This window comes from Columba livia, chromosome 1, assembly GCF_036013475.1.
Source record: "Columba livia isolate bColLiv1 breed racing homer chromosome 1, bColLiv1.pat.W.v2, whole genome shotgun sequence".
Classification (NCBI taxonomy): Eukaryota; Metazoa; Chordata; class Aves; order Columbiformes; family Columbidae; genus Columba; species Columba livia.
Window position 1 is genome coordinate 205,711,878 of NC_088602.1, and position 23,150 is coordinate 205,735,027.

The window sequence follows — 23,150 nt, forward strand, 5'->3', positions numbered from 1 at the left end:
TTCCCAAATAAGGAAAGCTTCTTAGCCTTTTGACAGTAGTTGTCCAAAGCATGAGGACTTACATCCTTACCCATCTGTTTTAATCCTAATTACAGATGTTCTCACCATCCATGAAAATGTTTTTTTTTCCAGTTCCAAGAATTGAGTCTCCACGGTACCTACTTACACAGTATCCCTCAAGGTAATTGTCATGTGGGTTATTGCTTTAAAAATCTCTCACAAGTTTCCCTCCCCCCTCCCCCCCAATTTGTATTATGAGAAAATTCAAACAGTAAAAGCCTAAATCACCATTTCGGAGAAGTGCTTGTTATCCTGTACAACTCTTTTCCTCTGAATTAAACACTCCTCATAAGGAAGTCCTTCTAGGTCTGACATAACTATTGCTGGAACCCCTCAGTTGAAACACATTATTTTTTTATCATCTTCCTGAAGGGATTCAAAATTGGCTGGTACTACTGAGGAGATAGAAAGATACCATATATAGGTAACTGCTCTGTTCCAGACCATCACATCTTAAAAAATGGTCATACATACTGGTTACACAGCTTCTTCCCTACAAAGCTAATTTTGTTCAGCAGTGCCACATGAAGCTTCCAGCTGCTAAAAAAATAGAAGTGTCCAACCCTTTGCTGCTGAACTGGTTCTGCTTTCCCATCCCACTTTCACCATGGAGATTTGTGCAAACTTCCTGTGTGGTCTGACTATTTTTTTGGGTATTATAGGAACAAATGGGAAAAACAAAACAAAACTGCAGAACTCATTCTTTCCTAGAACTGTCATGTTCTGTGATGTTGTAACCTCGAGCTCAACAATGGTTCATGCTTAAATCACAAGCTCACTGTATACAGGGTTTATTTTCATCCACAGAGCTTGTTTCTCCCCTCTTGTATACAGACTGTATTTTCATAATTCCCAATACATGAAGTACAATCAACTCTCTAATAATTTACAGAGAGTTTAACAGGAAAACAAAGCAATAATTAGTACAGTCAGAATAACGTGGGTACACGGTACATTCAAGCTAAGTTTCTGTACATTACAGGACATTCCAGTTTTAAGGTGTTTTATTCTTCTTAAACAGTGACTATTTTTTTTTTTTCCTGGAAATTAACTGAAGTATTTTCCTAAGAGTTTTCTGCCTGCCCAGAAAACATCTCTAATTGTAGCTAAAATAATGCTGGCAACGGTAACTTAAATGTATCCTATTTACATTCAGACATGTCTCTTGGAATTGAACCTGCAGCTTCATCCATGCTCCTCCTTATTGCCTTTACTCAACCACATCAATGTGAACAACATGAATTTCCTTTGCAGTGGATTAAAGTATTTGTACTACTTTGTCATTGTAAAATAATTGCCTATTTTTGTTGTTGGATGCTCTTCTGTGTGTGGTTTTACAGTATGTGTAGATAAGACAAAGAAGAGAGAATATAAAGTGCAATGATTGCAGCCCAGACTATGCCAATAGAAAAATTCAGATTGTAGCTTATTACAGAAGATATTTTTAAATTAGGAGACCTCTTAATAAAAGAGTAACTTGTTTATTCTCTGGACTGTGTGGGTGGAGAACTAATACTGCTTTTAATTCTTATGAGAAGAATGAGAATAAAGATGTAAGAGGAGACCTCAAAGTCCACATGAAATAGCGATCTAGCTGGCTTTGAACAATCACGTAACAAGAGCCTGCAGTTGCAATTGTAAGGCCTGTGTGCACAATGTAAGCTCTCATTAACCATACATTTTAATGAATTTCATGGCAAACAGAGCAACTTACTGGCAACAGAAGTGGCTGCAACCCTCAGTGAACAGCAGGGAGATCTGAACTAAGTCTAAGAACAGTCCCAGGTCTGTATGTGGAAACCACATTGTTCTGGGTTAAAAATACAATCTGCTTCTGCAAGACTAAAAAAAAAAATTAAAAAAAAATTAAAATAATAATTTAAAAATCCCTTTTCAAAATATCAGGAAATTTTCAGCTTAAATAAGTAGGGGGAAAAAAAAAAGTCGGTTTATAATACAGCAAGTTTAAGTTCGGTTCTTCCCATCACTACTCTCCTATGATTTAAAGTTGGTATGAAACTTATATAGTTAGTTTACACAGCTTGTCTGCAACCTAGTATATCATAAGTTTAGGTTTGTTAATAGATTATGCTAATTTATTAGTCTACTTGAAAGCTGACTAAGGAGCAAAGAGCCAGGTCATCTGTTTCTTTTAAATACATGGAAAAATAACTACAAAACTGAAAGTTATTTTAAAATTATTCCCAAGAACTTTTTAGAATCCAGACTCCAGACAGAGTAAAACTGGGCATCAACAGGCTGGAATTAATTAGTAAAGTAAGTACTCTGACTAAGACATTTTTTCTCCTATTAGATCTAGAAACTATATTTATAGAAAGAAAGATGTCAAGTTTTCTGCAAAACAGATGGGGCTCAACTCACAATTACTCTAAGTCAGTAGATCTTCCTCAATGGAGCTTTGTCTGTTTGTGTCAGCTGGAAATCTAACCCCAAAAGTCACATAAAAGACCATGCCAATTAATTCCTGTTGGAGTCAACGAAAGTTTACACGAGTGTTTAAATACTTTTCTCCCCGTCATTCCATTTGAGACTTTTAATACCTATTTCCCTCTTCCAAGCCTGTAATTCTTCTCAGGCCACATAAATCCTTTATTTTGGCATGTCCAGCCGAAACTTGACCTCAGTCAACAACATTTTGCAACTCTTGGCAAGGTCAGTTTTTCCAACAAGGGGGGAAGTCCAAGAGCTACAGGGACACTCACCAGCCTCAGCAGTGCCAGCTACTGGTAGGACTGAAATTCTTCCCTAAAACCACATTAGGGCAGAAAGGATGCCCAGCTGAAGTGCCAAGTTCGCAAATGTGCCCAGCAGCTCTACTAACAGGGTACGTAAAAATTTAGGCTCAAATACAAAAAGTAGATGATGGACATAGTACTTCTTGAAGGAAGTCAAATGGAAACCCATGCAAACTTCTGATTCATATATAGTAACCCCTTGCTTAAAGCAAAGAAAAATTACAGCCTAGTAGAAGTGAAATTGATCCTACAATTGCTTCAAGATGAATTGAATTACTATTTGCAGAATTAAGTAGTGTGAGGTTGAAATCTCCCAGTGCCTCCTGGTTCAGGATGGGTGTAATGGGAAGACTAGTGCTGGCTTGACACAAATAGGAAAATTCACTTGTATACTTATAACCTGTTCTTTGTGGAGAAAGATTATCAAGTCCACATACTTCACATACCGCTTCAAATGCTCATTTGAAGTTCTAATATGTCACTGTTTTCTTTGAGACCTAGAAACCAAGACACATAGTTAAAACTAAGAGTCTTAAAACTAAAGAAAAATCTAACTTCTCCCACTTTTACTTTAAAGGTTTCCATATTATCTTACAAATTCTTGGATGGAATATACTAATTAAATCTCTTAAAAGTCATACCAAGATTTCCAATCCCAACTGAGCTATGACTCCATTGATCTACTAATTTAATATATAAAAGTAGTCTGCAGTTCAGGTATGTTAAACTAAGAATCAGTCTTCCACTACTGGGCACTCCTGCAAACTTGCTTGAACAAATAAATTATTTTTTAACAGATATAAATTATACAAATAATATAAAACATTTCTTTAAGATAACCGGCTACAGAGAACTTAACTTGACAACAGGAAAAAACAAATGAAAAGGAGATAAATGTAGCACAACTAACATGAGAGATTTTTCCAATAATCTGAAATCCACATGTTCAACAAAAGAGACAGTCCAATTATTGTGATGATCGCTGGAGTCTCCCAGTATTTCTACTTTTAGAAAATATTCTGCTTTAAAATTCATCTGGAAAAAAACAAGCAAGCAACAACAAAAGGCTGGTATCTGCAGATCAACAGGAGTTCAGTTGCAGTAATAAAGTGGCCCACTAATATCAGCTTGGGACCAACTCAAGAACAAGTATCCTACAATGAATTACCAAAATGAACTCTGTACACAAGGGGTGCATGGACTTTCCCAGGTGAGGAATAGAAAACTGAGGAATCTCTTCCACTTGTGATGAAACATGGGGAAACACAGTCAAAAAGCATCTGAGGAAGTTACATAGAAATGTAATTCATATGAGGTGTGGGTTTTTTTATTAAGGAAAATTAGAGTATAATCAGTAGAAGCATGTTCAGATGCTCATGTAAAAGAATTTGGATGGTAACATTTAGGTTATTCTAAGAATGTTTTTAGTGCCACAGAACATTTTGCAGGAGAATGAGAGCTCTTGCAGTCTGAACAGATTCCTTGGGAGACAGTGATACCCACCAGACAACACCCACAGGGAACTATTAGACCATTTTCCTCACAGATAAGAAATATAGCTCCTGCTCAGGTCAAGCAAAAGAAAACCCTTTGGATCTTGATGTAAAGGCCCAGCAAGAGAGGCTGCAAATATCTCCAGTTTCACTTTCCTTTGCACTCCGTCCTTGGTATGGCATCTTGAGACTAGCAGGGGTGCAAAAGATCTTTAATGAATCTCTCTTGAACAAAACAAAGCCTATTATATAGGCAATACTGTCATAATGAATGCTGGAATAATAACTACAAGATGACTTTAATTCCTCTAATGACACCTCTCCGTGGGGACAGCGGGGCACACTACCAATGGCTGTGAAAATCCCGTGTGGTACAAGTATGTCTGAAGGATGGTGATGAAATGCAGGCAAGTAAAGTTGCATGTCAACTGGCGAGGGGATTAGAAAAATGAAGGAGAGCAAGAAATGAGTCTATGAAAATAATTATTCACATGTGCTGCTATTAGAGATGAAAAGACCAGCTATGCAGAGAAGGAACTTGCATACCAAAGGAGAGACTAAGCTTGGAGGGGAGTTTAATAAAGCAGAACGGTAACTGAGCTTACAAATTTTTATAAAAGGTTACTAAACAGAAGCATCGCACACACACACAAAACTTAAAGGGGAAAAATAAGAAAACCAAATGTTCTAGCAAAGTAATTTGCCATTAGGCAAAGCCCAGCCAGATCATCCAGCTCTGTGTTCCAGGCTTCAATCAAATTCAGCCTAACAACTTCTTGGAAGAAAAATTGGTGCCTGCAAGGAATTTGAGTGGCTGACCTAGGGAGCTGCCTTGCCAAGGCAGAAATATGGAAGAAAGTGTTTTAGTAAATGAGCAAGGGACTGCTTGTCTTGAAAAGAGTTAAATTCTGGTTTCATTTAATAAATTATTTTTATGAGGGCAAGAGGTGAAAATCCCAGCCTCAGGCTTAGAACTCACTGCTGTGGGCTTTATATGGACAGAGCTGTACATCTCTATAGCCATGAAAATTTTATAGCCAAAGTAGATAAGACAGGTATTAACAACTCCACGTGAGTGGTGGGAACAGAGGCACGTAGAGATTTAGTAACTCACTGCCCAGTTACGTTTCCTTTCTACAGGCAATTTCCTTCTTATTTCAGTTCCACTGAGTGCACAACTAGACAAAGATTAACATTTGCAGTGGGTTAGTTATGGAAGAGCTGCAGAAGTACACTAGGACTCAAATTGATTTAAGGGATGAAGATGATGAAATAGTAGATGAAGGTCAGTTATGATTAAATAATGTGTGTAGAAAAGGATGATCCGCTTTTTAACTGCATCCTGCAATGTGTGCATCCACTTAACCGGATGTCACTAATCACCATTCAGGAATGAAATTTTTGGGTATAACAGATACAGAAACAACACAGCCTCCTTCTCCCCCTCAAAAAAAGGGAACCCGAATTTGACATCTCAAGGCCTTAGCAGGTCAGCAACTCCAAACAGTTACCACATGTCCCAAAACATGGATGCAAGTTTACATGTAAATGAGCTCTTCCAGTGCAAGGTTTTGTTAGCATAGATGCAAACACTGTATCAAACCACAGAATTTATTTGCTGCAAGATGTTGTGGCCTCAAAGTTAAATCTGCAAAACTAGTCAGATGATAAATTCATGAAGGAAGCATTCATCAAAAAAAGAGACATCACTGCTACAATAGGAAGAACCCAAACTGCAAATCATTGGTGGCTAGGAGGATGTTACTACACATCATCATAGATTCTTGCTTCGCATCTGTGTTGCTGGTGCAGTAATTTTTTATTATGTTTTAGGGGTTAGGACAATTTAAACAATTAGGCCAAGGAACATAGCAGCAACAGTAAGTAAACCTCTTTGTGATAGAGCTTTTATTTGAATTGGATGGTTAAATCCTCCATAAAGCACTTGAAAGATTTAACAACTCATGTCCAAATGAACAAGATGTAATAAGCTTGTATACAGGCTTCATATGAAAAGTGGATTGTTTTTAGTAAAACGGTGGAGAATAACCTCTTATTGAAAAGAGCTATATTGAATTTTAATCAGGGGAAAATAAAGATGCAAGAATAAATCTGCACAGGCTTAGAGAAGGACTAGATGACTTTCTCAGCCATAAACAATAGATGCAGGAGTGTCTTACATCGTAATCTACTATTTTCTGTTATCTTTACTATTTCAATCACCCTCTATATCCTGCCTTTTTAAGAAAAGAAGCCAAACAAAAAAAACCCTTCACGGTATTGTCCCCTAAAAGTGAGGAGAAAGCACAGACACCGAAGATGAAAAAGTGATTAAAAACTCATACTTCAACATAGCTGGCCCTAATTTTTCATGTCTGCATTAGTCATTGGAGTGATTATAGAGTCACATGTTCAAACTGAAGGCAGAGGAATTTAGACTACATTTTGCTGCTTGTATTTTACATACCAGAGCTTAGCAACAATCATCATACCTCTGGTGATACTCATCTGTGTTACAACTTGCGACTTACATGACTGTCACTAACATCCCTATCAGTGCCACCTCTGACATGATCTGCATTTTTGGAGGGGTTAACTGGAAAACCACTTCACAAATGTGTTTTTAGTTATTACAAAATACATACACCCTCTTTTCACTCCTCTTTTTTTTTTTTTTTTTTTTTTTTAAAGCAAGAACACTGTGGCAGGTATGTGGGAATTTGTATTCTCCACTGACATCTGAAATTCCATTATCTGTATTTCATGGTGGCGATGGATCCCAGTATTATGTCCCTGGGCCAAACTATCAGGGCTTGTTTTCTTTTGTCTTTGAGGAGCACACGGACACAACATCATTCAGGTCCTCAGAGTAAGGCACATGCAAAATAACTTTTTATACCCCCTTTTCTGGACGCTAGTTCTATGTTGGGGGTCCATGCACTGAACCGGTCTGTTCAGATACTGAATACAACAGAGGATGTCTTATCTTAAGCTTTGCTAAGATGGAAAGGCAAAAGCTAAGTCAGGAACAAGACTCCTATCACTACGGTTGTTTCAGTTCATTCTGTGCCAGCAACTGAATTTGAGCTGTTGTGTGTACTTCCGCTCCTAATCCCAGGCCACCTTCCCCAATTTGAAAGCCTTGAATCTATTTAACCCGTCTTAATTCACAGGCTGTCATAAGAATGGGGTGTGGGGATAGAACTATTTACCCAAAATAGCTCATAATACAGAGACACCAACAAGGCTGAAATTGTTCCTTCTGGACTGACTTGCCAAGCATGAAAACCACTTTTTTTTTTTCCTGAAAAGCCAAATCATTTACAGGCTGTTTGGACGGTGCACACACTGGGAAAAGGCATCTTGGAGAGAACATTTGAATTGGTACATCCGCCTGACACATGACGTGTTCCAAACAAGATGTTCCCAGCTCCACTAGCCAAGTTTTACGGGCAACTTCAATAGGACTTGTGAAATTCAGGTCATCTGTATGCAGAGCAGAACAGCAAGATTTGGTGCTTCACAGACTGTAAGTTGACTGTTCATCTGAGCAAAAACTCCTACTCTTTACTTGGATTTCACCTTGAGGTTGTGAAGTCAAATTAAAACCATTTTTTTTTTTCCTAGCAACAGGCCATAGAAAGTTCACATACTTCTTCAGACAGGAATGCAAAGGGGTACAAGGTCTTGCCTGTATAGGTAACTGATGTGATTTATAGTGCTGCTTTTAGCCTTTTCAGAGACAAATTAATGGAGAAAAGCAACAGAGAAGATGTGGCCTCCACAGATATTTTTTTGTTCTCCTTTTTGTGCCTCTCCTTTCCAGGCTACTGCTCCACTTTTGCTGTTTTGGGGGCCCAGAGCACAGGCTTTGGCTTCAGAAACAGCAACCGAAGCTGTCCCTGTCACATATGAGGAACAGAAACACATCACAGAAGTACAGGAAAAGTTTTGAACAGAGATTAGAGATGTCTCTGGAGTCACAGCAACAGATCTCACTCTCTCTTATGCACTGAGGGCATGAGATCTCAACTCCCTGTATCATTTTGGAGACTGGTAAATGGGACTTCAAGCACACACCATTTATTGTTGAGGCTCTAAAGGATTTTAAAATGTCCCAAAGATTTGCTAATGCCTCCTGGCTGCAAGGAGTAGAACAGACATGGTACTTTACATGTCTACTACTTTACTAGTTACATTATGAAAAGTGAGAAGGCATCTCTAAGGGAAGATCGGGCAGCAGTGTGTTAATGTCAAAGCATAGATCTTCTGCTGGGGGCTTATCTGAAAAGAGACAACAGGAGAGGGGAAAAAAAAAATAAAATCCATGAACACTCCAAGATTTACTTTCCCATAACTTTAATAATCAGATCACTATCAAGCAATCCAGAGAAAGAAAATATTTGCTGAAGTGGGTTTTGTTCTGCACATTAAACCGTGTTTAGATCCCACGAGTTCCTCCCCCCTTGCAGTAACATGAAGCCAGCGGGTGCTGAGACTTGCCAGAAAGTATTGCAGCTCTCACTGTCCTACCCTGGACAGCCACAGCCAAAGAGGGAGGGCTGTTGTAATATTATATACACACACCATATTGCCATTTATGTATTTTAATCCCTCTGCTATCTCTCCCAGCCCTGCTGGGTAGAGTCCAGCAGAATCCCCTGCCTGTCTCCAACATCATCTCTCCCACCCTTTGGGCTCCACCACAAGGCAGAGCCTTGTCTGTTGTCATATTTTACCTTTACTTCTATTATTACTTGTACCCAGAGGGCAGCAAATAGGCTTCTGAGGGATTTGGGGAGCAGAGGAACCAGAGCTCAGCTGAGATGAGGGTAGCCAGCACCAAGGCAGCCCGTGTTTAGTCCGAGCCCCTGGGAATTATTAAGCCCCAATGCAGTTACTACCCCCACCTCCACAAGATCTGTATCCTTCAGGCTTTACCCAAGCTAAGGAGGTCTCAGAGAGTGAGTGAGTCACAGAATAAATTACAGGGGGTGCACAAGGCAAATAAAATTGAGAATTTGTCACTGCAGGACACTACTCTTGAGCTGATCGTAGCGTTTGCTACAGCATTTCGTTTGGGTCTTAAAGAATTGCTTTGTGCCACTTAAGAGAAACACAGAAGCACTCCTCTATTTTTTATTAATATTAGGTGTAGGCTCCCTTGGTACATGGAAGGGAGATACTAAAAACGGTAAGCTCAGAGGCAGCAAACAGGCTGGAAATTTGCCTGCAGAAAAGGAACTCAAATTTATAAGAAAAAGTAGAAGTGGCATTGAAATTTAGTAAGTCATGAGGCATTTGAGTTGCATGGTGACTTCCAGGTGTTGTTTTTTTTTTTTTTCTTTTGACTGTCAGTGATCATTTAACTTATATTACACACTGACTTTTCCCATCTCTTAACCCTCTGCATCCTGCAGTTGAACTACACAATGACACATCTGTATAGGGTTGCTGCTGTAATAGTACACAGAAACTACAAAGAAACATCCAGTATAATTGCCTTAACCACATCTTTGACCTGCTCTGTTTTCACACAGCTGTAACCTCCAGATTCACACACAAAGTTGGGAAACTTCAGTCATGCTGTAGGGAAAGAGTGCCAGGGAGATATTTCTTCCAGACTCATGTAAACACATTATTTTTCTACGAAAACAGGATTCTTCGAGAGGGCAAAACTTTCCCCTTCTCAAATCTTCTCATCTTTCAAGTCCTTTGTGTCATCCTTCAACTCAGCAAAACCAGGGTATCACCTGACCTGATTAGCCAAGGAATCAGAAGTAGTCTCATAGAGCTAGACAAACTTTTAAAATAATTCCTAGAATAGCTTTTCTGGAGCACACACACTGTAAGACAACACATATGGAGCTCTGCAAAAACACTTTACTGGCATTCATTAGCGATGACTCACAGAAGTCAGCCCGGCTCTGGTCCATAGCGTGACCACTCGCCCTAGATGCCAATCACAGCCCTGCACTCCACCATCCTGCACCATACTACATGTGAACTAACATCCACACCGAAGTTTTGGAAGTCAAGTGGAAACTCATCATCCTGTGCTGACAGTCCTAAATGACTTACAAAATGCCCCAAACATTTGCAATAGGACCGCTCTACCAGGTCTTATACCACAGACAAGGATAAAGAAACTTAGTCCACATTCCTACACCCAAACTCTGAAGATGGTCAAAGACATTTAAAACTTCTGAAAAAAGAAAGTTTAACACTCTGCAAACACGAGGGAAAAAATCCAAACAAACAGAAAAACGAGTCATGTAAGTAGACTTTATAGTTTGACTTTTGAAGGGTTTGTTTTCATCTTTCAGGTCAGGACACATTAAGTCCTTTAAAATATTGTACCAAGAAGCTCAAGAATACTTTCAAATATTATTATTATATATATGTATATAGTAATATCATAATTCACACACCCTCTCAAAATCCATGTAATTTATTCCCTTAAACAAAACCAAAACACAAACCAAACCCACAAACAAATGAAAAAAACAGCCCCTCCTCCCCCCCCCCAAAAAAAAAATACTGTATTAGGTGCAGCTTTACATTTTGCTTAAGAGCTGAGGGAAATAAACTTTCTATTTAACTAATTGTATAATTTCTCCATCTACATTCCCAGATGGTTCCAATGTTTTAGTGAAGTTTCTGCAAACCACCTGCAAACTTTTTACACGCCTGGATTCTCAATAGGCAAAACTAGGCACTTATAGCAGCATTAACCATGGACATTTAATGCTGGAGTTTTAATATCTGCAACAGGCAGTAACAACGATTTTTTTTTCCTTTATGCTTCCTTTTAGCAGTTCAAGTTACCATTTTTCGGTGTTCAAAGAAACAAATAGCAGTGCTGAAGGTAAAAATCAGTAGCAACTTTAAAGTATCAAACACATGCCTTAGCGGGACAGCAAACTGGAAGTTTCAATAACAAAACGGAACAAGCACATTTCTCTCTCTTCCTTCCCCCAAGACTCTTTTCCCTTTCTTGATCAACTTTTATGCTGTTTTTTTTTCTCCTCTGAAGTTTCCCACCCATTCCCCTGCAGAGCACAGTGAGGAAACCAAAGAGTTAATCCTGCAGTTTCAACTGGTGTGAGCCTTTACTATTAATTTGAATTTACAGAGCAATTTCTACTTAAAAAAAAAAAAGAAAGGAAAACAAAAAAGAAAATTCCTCACTGCACTGTAACACTGAGAACTATATTTTAAAAATCTCCCTCGGGTCTCTCTAAACATCTGCTTAAAGGTTTGCCGTATCTTAAAAGGGCTCTAATTACCAGAAACTCCTCTCTTACCTAAGCCCAGGGCTCACATTTTGATTATAACTCAAGCTCCAGTTAATTTAGGACTAAACCAAAAATGCCTGTACCAAAGAGAAAAAAAAAAAACATAGGCCTACCTTAAAACTTTCCAGCTTTTCAGAGGATCCAAGTCAGAGATTATAGACACCATTGTAGCAATAATAACAATAAAATATATATATATTTTTTAAAGAAAGAAAACACGGCAGGGAAGCCTAACCACAAAAGCAGCAAGTACTCTACTCAGTGTGGGAATGACAACAAACCCAGCACAGCTCTTCCTCCTTCTCAAGCTGATAAGCACTTGTCCCAGCTTCTCTCCACCCCCAAAATCAATCTTGTGCTATATTGCTTCACAGTCCCAGTTTCATTTCTTCACCACTACCTTTTAAAGCCCTTGTAATCTGCTCCAACTGATCAAATTTGACCTTTTTGTAGCCTACTTTATTCCAAGCACAGCCCTCAGTTAAATCTCTCTTTATTAACACCGTCCTTCTTGGCTTTCTTTTGGAACAAACACAGCTCAAGCTTGAAGCCTCCAGTCTTTGCCAGCAATCATTTACAGATTACTGCAAGCTGCAGTCTTCTCCTTTTGGGCATTTCCTTCTGCCTCTGAGGTTTACTTTGATATTATTTTCTGAAGGTTGTTGGGGTCTCCCTTTCCCTATTCTGTGCAGGTTGGAGTTCGACACTTTTAAAGGAGGGACTTTCTAACGCAACTCCTCTCCCACCCTTCCCTCCTCCCCTTACCCCTCAATCTCATATAGAGGGATATACACATTTAAAAGCAGTTCACAACCTTTTGAATACAGAATCATCTTTCTCCCCTCCTTTATTTTTTTTAAAGCTATTAGACTTGTAAGCTGAAGCTGTGACTGAAAGTCTGATTTATAGCAGGACTACTATTATGGTAGAATAATAAAAAGCCTAATAAAGCAAAGAAAGATGTAACCCTTTGCATGTTTGAAAGGGAAAGGAGCATCTATATAATTCTATTTAATACATTTTTTCTTTTTTTCTTTTTGCTGCTTAAAAAAATAATGAATAAAACATCTTCCAGATTACTATGGTGATCTGAAAAGTTGTGTAACCACTGTTCGTGTGTTTGTTTAGGAAAATCTAGATAATTGGCTTCTTTTGTGTTTCTGTAACACTTTTTGACATTGATTTTCCTGCATTTAAATATTTCTCTTTTGCTTTTTTTTCCCGCTAAATGTTTTCCATTTGTCCTGTGGATGACTACCCTCTCGTTGAGCTCCACCGATTCATTGGGATTTCTGCAAATTCCCAAATTAAAATTCAGGGGAGGAAAAGGCAAAACTGTACCTTACGAAGTGTTCAATTGGAAGCAAACTACCCCAAATGGCAGATACTTCCACTTTCCTATTTATACCACAGGCATATGCTCAGAGTTTCCCTCTGCCACCAGTTCTTGGCGGGGGGGAGGGAAAAAGTTAAGATCAGCCCTTGTATGTTAAAAAGAAGCAGTAATGTGACATCTGGTAGTGTGTGACATCACACACTCATGGAAACATTGTGAAGGATACAATAAGGCACAGTAAACTTTTGAGGCTGCTTTAAGTCTTTCAATACTTCTTCCTTTGGTGAGATAAAAATTTGAGCTTTGTTTAAACTGTTTTCAGGGCTCCCTTGTGTGCTGTGGGCTGATTTTGGGCAGCCAGAACCTCCCTTTGCTGGTGTCCCTATAGTACAAAGCCAGCATATTCTTGACCATGCCAGAAAGCGACAATGAGGTTTCCCACTGCCCCAAAATGACTGTGTGACCATTTTCCCTGCCAGACAGCAGCCAGGAGAGAGTGGTCATATAGAAACTACCAGTTTTAAACTACCCGGACACAAAATGCCTTCTTTGTTCAAAGAGCAGGGTGTCATTGACCTTTCATTTAGGAGAAAAGTCCATCAGGTCCTCTCCACTTGGCACTGGTGAGGCCCCACCTCTAATCCTGTGTTCGGTTTTGGGCCCCTCATCATAAGAAGGACATTGAGGTACAAGAGAGAGTATAGAGGAGGTGATGAAGCTGGTGAGGAGCCTGGAGCACAAGTCTTATGAGGAGTGGTTCAGGGACCTGGGGCTGCTTAGCCTTGAGAAAAGGAGGGTGAGGGGAGACCTTCTCAATCTCTACAACTACCTGAAAGGAGGTTGGAGCATGGAGGGTGTTGGTCTCTTTTCCAAAGCAGCAAGTGATAGGACAAGAGGAAATGGCCTCAAGTTGCACCAGGGGAGGTTTAGATTGGATATTAGGAAAAAATTCTTCATGGAAAGGTTTCTCAGGCATTGGAACAGGCTGCCCAGGGAAGTGGTGGAGTCACCACCCCTGGAGGTGTTTAAAAAGCATTTAGACGAAGTTCTTAGATACGTGGTTTAGGGCTAGACTTAGGTTAGGTTATGGTTGGACTCGATGATCCTGAGGGTCTCTTCCAACTGAAATGATTCTGTGTTTCTGTGATTCTATTCTCCTGCCTCCTTTTCCACTCCTCAATCTGGTGAAGCTCCTGGCTCAGCTTGTGGGGCCATATCAGTTGAACGGTTTAACAAGCTGGGCCTCAATTTCAGACCTCTGGATTTTACATTCTCCCCTGGGCAACATCTCTAACAGCTTTGCCTTATCTCTGAGGGGTGTAACACGAATAAACACATCAGAGACTGGTGATAGTGAGATTGCAAGACTGGGGGGGGGGGGGGGGAGGAGGGTGGAGGACAGCTGGGGGTTTATGGATGACCCACCTTCCTCTTAACACCAGTGTGAAGCAGAGTGTTTTTCACCTGATACACATGTATCTCTGAACACTTCTTCAGAGATAAAGGTTATATCCATGTCTGGAAACTTTGGGGTCATATGTTTATTTACCTATGGGAGATGGGTTAGATGCTTGCCATGGAAAATGAAATTCCATTGAAACTTGTCCTATGTTTCTTTGTGGAGCAGTGTAACCTTTCATTTTTAGTGTGAGAAGCAATTTAAAAGGGATTGGCCAGTGTCTCTTCCTTTCTTCCCAAAAGTTTGTAAGCCACTGTTACATGTTAAACCATCACTTGAGTCTGGGGAGAACATAAGTGGTTAGATCACACTTTTTTCTCTTTCCTTATGACTTTACTGTCACGTTTGCAGGTTTTAGAGCCATATTCATGTATTTTCCCACGTGAACTTCTCACTGAATGTTTCATACTGGTGACCAAGCTCAAATTAAGAAAGGCTTCAAGCTTAGCCTGAAAACAAAAGAAAACTAAAAATACCCTGTCCTGTTGTGTCCCCTCACCAAGCCCACTCTGAGTCCTTATCACATCCTATCTGTCCACTGTTGCACATCAAGATGAGAAAGAAGCAGTGAAGCTCTGCCTTTATACCCCACTTACGGATCTAACTGGTTTCAGTTTCTGTTCTGGTCAGGAGTAGGTGAGATCTACAAAGGCAAGAAACCTTTACAATAAGGTTAGATGTTCCTGGTTCTCTAGACTTCTAAGACTAGACACAGGAGGTGGAGGATCACAGTTTCCTCTGAAGTATATGGAGAAACCAAGGCCAAGAACAACAACTCAGACCCTGTATCCCTGTTCAGGTCAGTGCCAAGCCTGTCCAGAGCTCCATCGCACCAAGATGCTGAGTGTCTCTTACTCTGTTCATCCAGAAATTCCACAAACCATCTCCATTTCAACAATTTTGTCTCTAACAGGTATATTTTATACTTTCCTTAGACACATTTTCCACTGCCTTCCCACAGAAAACACTTCATTATTTCCTCTAACATATTCACATAAAAATATACTGAAGAGTAGAGATTCTTATTCCTTTCCCATTTGTAATTTTTTATGGTTATTTTAATTGTTTTCATCTTCAACTTCATGTCTGAAACGAAGGCCAGGTCTCCATTTTGCTGGACCTGGCTGGTATTTCACCAGCTTTTCCTACAACATTGAAGAAAGCAACTATAGGCTTTCTAAAAATAAAACTAGAAGATTAAGTTTAGCACAGAGAAACTCGCAACAGGCAATGGATTTTCCAAAACAGCCTTGCGTATTTCATACAGCATGTAGCTATAGTGGGAGAAAACAAATAGAATAGAAACAAACCCACTGTAAAATTATTTTAACTCGTGTGCTTGGATAGTGGCACTATAGCTCGTCTTTTAACCAAATGTTTTTTCTATTGCGGTTAAGGACTTTGTCTTCAAAACCTTTATTTTTATGCTTTAAGTGAAGGAATTTCCTATCATCTTCAGCTTGTTTGTAAGAAACAGCCAGCACATCTGTGAAATATTACTTAAGCAAACTTGTTACAGTTAGCCAGAAGGCAACAACCCTGAAAGTTTTCTCTATCTGCTGAAATCCAACCTATTGTATAACTTGGATCTCTCAAGCCATAACATGTTCCACTAGTGAGAACTTAGCAGTTCTCAGTTAATATGATAAAGAAGTACAAGCTTTCCAAGATTTTGAGTCCTGTAAAAGTAAATATATATATATATACATATATACTTTTGAAACCAGTATTCATATGTACACACACATACACAAAAGGATCTCTAGGCAATGTCATCATCCTTAGTTTAGACAGCTGTGGAGTCAAAAAAGTTCCAGATCAGCTAACTACAAACATTTGAAGGTCAAGTACAGGACAAAGCATTTAAAAAAGCATAAGCAACGATGGCTACTGCGCACTAGAAAGATGATTTTATGTAATGAGATTTTTTTTTTTTTTCTCAGCTGTTTCTTTATAAGAAACCTCTTGGACTGAAGACTTCATACTGTTGGGCAGGAAAAATAAACCAAGGATAGTAAGCAGTTTAGGTTGGTTATTTAATCTTCTTTCTAGGGTGTTATCTCATTCAAGATATTTTAGGAGCTAAGGAGGGTCTATCAAAGCACAACCTTTTAGTCAGGATGCCCAACAGCCTGGTTATCAGGCAATAATAGAGAAATAAATAACCTTCTAGCATCTTCCCAACACATATTTTCCATTACTCTTTCATACAAAACAATATTAATTTATTTAAAGAAATCCTGGTCTTTTACCAGGAAAGCCTCACTCTCCCTAGGGAGCCTGTTGTTAAACAAAAGCTTATCTATGAAAGAGTGGCCTCCAACTTCAGGGCTGCTGTTGTGGGCTGATAAAGGCTCTTCTCCAGACTGTCTCACACTATCCCTCCCCACCAGCATTGCCAAGCCCCTGCCTCTCCTCCCAGTGCCTAGCGCCTCGCCTTGTAAGCAGTGTAGTGACTAATTGAAAATGCATTCCAGTGCTTTACAAGCAGCTTTTCCTTTCCTGCTGACCAGCCAAATGTTTTAAAGTTGGCAAGATGCTGTTTTAACTTGGGAACTTGGGCACTTGCTCATGGCCTGGATGCGTGAAAAAAATCTGGCTGAAGTCAATCGTTCTGTTGAAAACAAAATATGAAAATCTCACTTCTAGAACTGATACGAGTAAATCCAAGTATTACAAATCTTTGAAGTAAGTCCATTCTCTCGTTGTGAAATACATGATGTCGGAGACAAGAAATTGTAAGCCCTAAGTTTAAGAAATGCACAAAGTTGTCCAGCAGTGCTTGGGCACAAGCAGAGAAAAAGCAGATAAAAGCAGGTATAAATCCGAATGACAATTACACTTTGGGAAGGAGTACTGTAACCAAAACACCCTGGAGACAGTCAGCACTGATTCACAGCCAGTCAATGGTAAACCAGTCTGGGATTCGGCACATTTTATCACACAGAGCAACTTAGAAGCTGGATTCATCCAGCAGCTGCAGAGATTTAAGGGTTTTGTTTCTTTGCTAAACAGCAGGCCTCATTATACAAAGACTGCACTTTAACAGTTAATCATTAGTCTAAAATTACATAAATGCGTCTCATACTTATCGACTTTTCACTTTTAGAAAGTCTGTAGAGACAAACTTTCAAGAGATGATATTTTTTTATATACAGATTGTGATTTTAATGGATTTTCAAGTACTTTCAGGTTTTGCTCATGACAACTGCTACAATAAAAAGCCTTATGAACAAAGATGTGTTTTGTGCCTATTCACCTAGCAGAAAATGACTGTTACAGTGTATTTTATTGTGGGATAAATGCTTTGCAGCCTCTCTGAAGAGACAGTCTCCCCCAAACTCCCAGCATTCTAATAGTTTTTGAGGTGTTTCTAGTTTTTTGTTTCTTTTTTTTTTTTTTTAACAGCGTATGAGTGAAACAATTATGTCCTGTGCTAAATTTCTCTTTATTGGATAGCAGGAGGGTTTCTTCATTCTGCAACATTGGCAGAAGGAAAACACTTCTGTAGTCCGAGGCAGGGCTTGCCCTTCCTAACCCAAAGGAAAGAAAGAATAGAAAAGCTCCTTGTATTTGCCAGACATGTTAAAAAAGAGCTTCTTGCACACCCCAATCTGCTTCTTTCATTCCTTTCGGGAGAGTCATGGGTCAAATTTGGTAGAGAGGAAAATAGCAGCCGTTAACTGTTCCAGCACCACAGTAGACTGAAAAGCCAAAGCTGACACTGTCTTTTAATTTCCATTCTTTTGGTGTCAGGTCATACAGTGAACACCAAGAGGTCTTTATGAATTCTCATGAAAAGGTTATTGTTCAGGCTGCCTCCATAACATAGTCCAGAAAACAAAAACTTCGGTAATGACCTTAATAAGTGCTTTGTTATGAAGGCCTTGTTTTCACATGAACCACAGCTGCATTTGTACCATCTGAATGTCTCCTCACGCAGGCTTGAAGCATAAATCTAAAGTAAGTAAATTATGCTGAATGCATAATGTAAAATATTTAGGAAACTCTATCCAAAGAAACAAAGGAAAATTCGTGGCTTTGTACACATATGTGTCTTTAATAGACCTGTCATATATTTATCTCTGGTTTTCTATCCATCACAGAAGTCAGAGGATGGGATGATTATTAGTAAAGGACTAGATGGAGATATTCAGTTAATTCCTCTTTGTCTTTCTTCCTCATATTGAGAAAACAATTCTTTTATCTGTGCCCTCCTCTCCCATCTGGGAGGGACGGATACCACCCTAGCAATATACAGAGCAGAACACTAGGAACTTTTAGAAGAAGACATAAAAATTGGCAGCTTTATGAAATTCCCTCCTTTCCAAGATTGTTGTAAGTCTAAATCAACCGAAATACCGGTTCGTGATTCAGTGTAAAAGAACATGATCTGCTGAGACAGATGGCTTCCAGTGCTTCAAAAATTTAAGAGTTTATGTAGCAAAGCAAGGAACTCCTGAAGCTTTAAAAATGGCTACCTATACCATACTCTTTGAAATGAAAATAATTTAAATCTCTGAAGTCCTAGAAGAAATAAGGGGAAAATATCAAAATGGAATAATTACGAAACTAAGAAAATGGTGACATAAGTCTTCCATTTCTGAGGTTCATCTTTATTAAACTACATTCAGGCACATGATTTTGAAAGTACCAGCCACAAACACCTACTTTGTACATGAAGTTTGTGTCCTTTAAACACAGAGAGCGAGAGACACGAGGTCCCCCATGACAGTGTGCTTTGTTATCGACCTAAAGATGATGACATGCAAGTAGGGAAAGAGAAAATTATTTAGATGGCTGAGCAATCACATACATATTTCATATAAAGGCATGGACAAGCATCCTTTTAGCCTGTGTATGAACTGCAGCAGCTCAGGCTGAGTTTATGTCTGATGCTGGTTAGGATTCAAGATTTGCTGCACTCACTGGAGATAACACTGTTCCGTTTTCCCCTCCTGTTAGAAAGGCAGGAAGATCTGAAAAAAATGAGGAGACTACTTTTTTGCTTTAACAGCTGGCAGGAGATTTTTGTAGGCACAGAAAACGATTAAGTGTCCTGATTCTGGGCATGTAACTCCCCTGAAGCTTTTGTTTTGAAGTGCTTATCTGTGTGCATAGGCACAAGCATCTACAAATCCATGTACAAGTGTGTGTGTACATCTAAACAAAAGCACCATGGAGCACACTGAAAGAATCTGTTTCCCTCCTGAGAAAATAAAAACCATTTAATCTCTGTGAAAACAGTACAGGAGACAGTTTCGTAACAATATTACTTCATCAACAGTAGTCTGAAATTAAATGGAACTCTAAAATGCAATTTATCCATATAAAAAGTTCACAGAAAAAGTCCTTTTTCTAATTCAGGGGAAATCAGAAGAGAAAACTTTCTTTTTTCTTTTGCTTAATTATTGAGTACAATTATTTGCCTTTATCATCTGAGGTAACGTCTTTTATTTGTGAAAAAGTAGTACCATGTTTTTTTGTTACTGATGACTACCAATTTCAAAAAAAGCATCATGTAAACTTTCATTCATTCCCATGTTGGCTGTTCCATTACTTCCTACATAACTTCATGAAAGTTTTATATCTTTCAAAGCATTAATAGCTACCCTGGCCCAGATTGCATTATTTATATACATGGGTCATATTCACACATACAGTTTGTTTACTAGAGATGTTTTCCTTTCATTCAAAAATATTCAAAATCTCATGTCACAGTTTTCTTCCTTGCTGACCTCATTTACAAAAGCCCAAGCATGGTTAATGATTTTTCTCCCAGACAAGGTCTGTGCTGTGATTCCAATAAGGACAAGCACAGGTCCCTGTGTTGAAAATAAAACATTTTATGACTTTCTAAACCTCCAGCATAAACATTAATTGCTTCATCTGATAAAATCCAACCAATAAAGACTGCAAAAAGAGTTAGATTAAGAGAACCAGCTTTCTAGAATGTTACACTGCCCTCTATACACTGGACGTCTGGAAAATTGCATATTGTACAATTTGGCCCATAAAGGAGCAAAGAAAATATCCTTGTTTTCTCATTTGGATGTCCAGTTGTTACAGCCCAAGCAAATCCATTCTTCTCTGGAAGCTGCAGGACCTAATATGGGCTGAGTACCCTAAATCTGGATTGGGTTGCTTGCCAATAACTCACAGTTTTTTTTATGTCTGTCTTGTTTTCTTAAGTGTTCTCTGAGCTGATCCACATCCACCAATGGTAGAGCTTCCTTGATCCAGCCTTTCCACCTGCTCTTTGACTCCTTAGATTACTTAGAGCTAGTCTTGCTAGTCAAGTCTCAGACAAAGAAGATATTTAGTTTCTATGTCCCGTGTGATGAGGTTCCCTGTCTCACTGAGAAATGGGCCTGCATTTCCCCTTGCCTTCCTTTTATCAGCTGTGTACTTATAGCAGCACTTCTTGTCTTTGATGTCTCTGGCCCAATTCTATATGGGATCTAGCTTTCCTAACTTCATCTCTGGATGCCTGGACAATGTTTCTGTGTTCCTTCAGGATACCTGTCCATGCTTCCACCCTCTGTATGCTTCCTTTATGTGTTTGACTTTGGTCAGGAGCTCCCAACATTTTTGTCTGACTTCTAATTTGCTGGGATGGAACTCTCTTGAGCTTGGAGGATGTGATCTTTGAATATGAACCAGCTTTCTTGGGCCATTCTTTCTTCCAGGGCCTTATCCTGTCTTTGAAGATGCCAAAATCTACTCTCCTGAAGCTCAGGGTTTTGAGCTTGCTTTTCACTCTCCTCCCTACCCTCAAGATCCTGTACTCCACAAAAAGGTTGTGTTCACACAAATTTATTTTCAAATTATGGATGCTGCTTCAAAAATTCACATTCATTTTGTGATGCCAATAGTGAGTTCAGGCTTCATGTTGACATTGATGATAGAACTGGGCCTAGTACTTCTCCCAAAATGCAATCATCCAGCTGAGTCCTGCTTTGAGATGTTAAATGGCCTGTCTTTTATCCAATTAACCTTCTATCCAGTTAACCTCATAATGAATAGTCATAATCTTCCCTAGACTGCCTAGGGATGAAAAGTAAAGAACCTGGGAGTACTAATGCTTTTCCACAGTAATGTCATAAAGGAATGAAATGGGTATTTTTGAAGGAATTCCTGGTTTTTGTTAGTTGCATTGCTATTAGTAAAATATTTTTCAGCCAAATATTTTCTATCTTTTCTGGTATTTTCCCTTTGTTGACAGCTTGAGCAGCCTATGGGTATGTGGGGCAGCCCACCTGCCCTTTTTGAACCCATGTAACTCTAACACAGCCATGGTATCGTAAATAAAATTTCCCTTTCAGTGCAGATTAACCCAGCCTACAGATTTAAAATGATCCATTCCCAAGAGATGTTTCTAGCTATCTAAATTTTCTATAAATACGAAAAAATGCCATTATTCTCAGGTGACGTGCATAAATCATCCTGCTACTTTTCAAATCCATAATGAAAATATTTTTCACCCAGCATCTAAAGAAAACTATTGCCCACCTCTGTCTTTCCTACAGTGATATTTGCAACTTTATCTCTGGCTAGTAGTGACCTAAATACCAAAAGTTCATACACAGGTGTTAAAGTGTTAAGAAATCGTTTTAAAAGAACATTTTAAAGGAGTATACAGCCCAACATAGAGGAGCAATGTCACTTTTTATCTCCAACTGCACGTGCTGAAAGTTTGCCAGCTCTTGCTGAGGCAAATTCCTACTTTCCAGCTCCCATCTGGCCACTCTCCCTCCCTGTCAGAGGTGACAACCATTTTAGCGAAACCACCCAAACTGATACGTCTGTCATAGTTCAAACTCACGTCTGAGCAAAATAACTGTCCTAGAAAGTTGTCTTGACCTGAGTAGAAGGACAGCTTTTAATACCTGGAATAGAAAAACAACCCTTAATACATTAATACACTACAGATTCTTTAATTTCTGCTCCAACTGCTGTAAAACTTGGCATGAGACTGGAGAAATAGTAGCTGCAACTTCATCAGCCATTGAATTTGGCAGTAAGGAAAGCTTTACCGAGATCAATGAAGTGTTACGGATCATGATTTATTCTGGAGCTCTGCTCAGGGGAGAAAAGAAGCGAAGGTGCTCTCCCCTCTGCAGGCACTGCTTGTGGATTTATTGGGAGCTATCATGTAGAGCTGAGAGACAAAATTCAGTGTGTATGGATACTCTTTGAAAGACTGCCAAAGGCTTTAGAAATAAGAACATAAATTGAAGGTGAACAAAGCTGCAATTGAAACTATCTCCAGCAAATATAATTAAGAAAATAACCTAGTGAATGAAAATACATTGGATTTTTAGAAATTAAGTCGTTTCAATAATAGAGGAAAAGGGTTCCTAAAGGCAGGAATTCCCAAATTAAAGAGTGATATAAGAGCCATTCTCAAGTAAATAGTCTGTCCCACAGCCAAAAACTGTTACTGCCTTACCAGCAACAATACCAGTGTGTGGCAATAAATGTTCACAGTCCCCTGAGCTATAGAACTGCTGTTTGCTCCTGGCACACCTTCAGCTTACACTTTAGCTCCCACTTGGTCTCATTCCTGAAAGACACCCCCCACATCCCATTGTGCCTTTGTCTTCTCTATTAGAACCTTACATATTTAATAACTTGTGATTTACCTCTATTACCACTTTTTTTTTCCTCATTCTCTCTTGCTGTATCTCTATCTATCCATAATTGCTGTCCATGCCACTGAGACGGCATAAGCTTTTAGACAAAGGT

At 39.1% G+C, this 23,150-nt stretch overlaps 1 protein-coding gene across 7 annotated transcripts in view; it reads right to left on the bottom strand.

Annotated features, from left to right (window-relative positions):
- Window positions 1–23,150, bottom strand: part of CELF2 (CUGBP Elav-like family member 2) — a 562,200-nt gene that overhangs the window by 366,120 nt on the left and 172,930 nt on the right. For 2 of the 7 annotated variants that reach the window (XM_065050141.1, XM_065050144.1), the window contains exon 1: window positions 11,721–12,236. The exons of 3 other annotated variants lie outside the window; for them this stretch is intronic. In XM_065050141.1, the coding sequence (XP_064906213.1) occupies window positions 11,721–11,773 (53 nt within the window). In that variant the 5' untranslated portion in view covers window positions 11,774–12,236. Of the gene's footprint in view, window positions 1–11,720; window positions 12,237–23,150 lie in introns of those variants that run through there. 2 more of the 7 variants (XM_065050146.1, XM_065050147.1) reach the window with 2 other exon arrangements.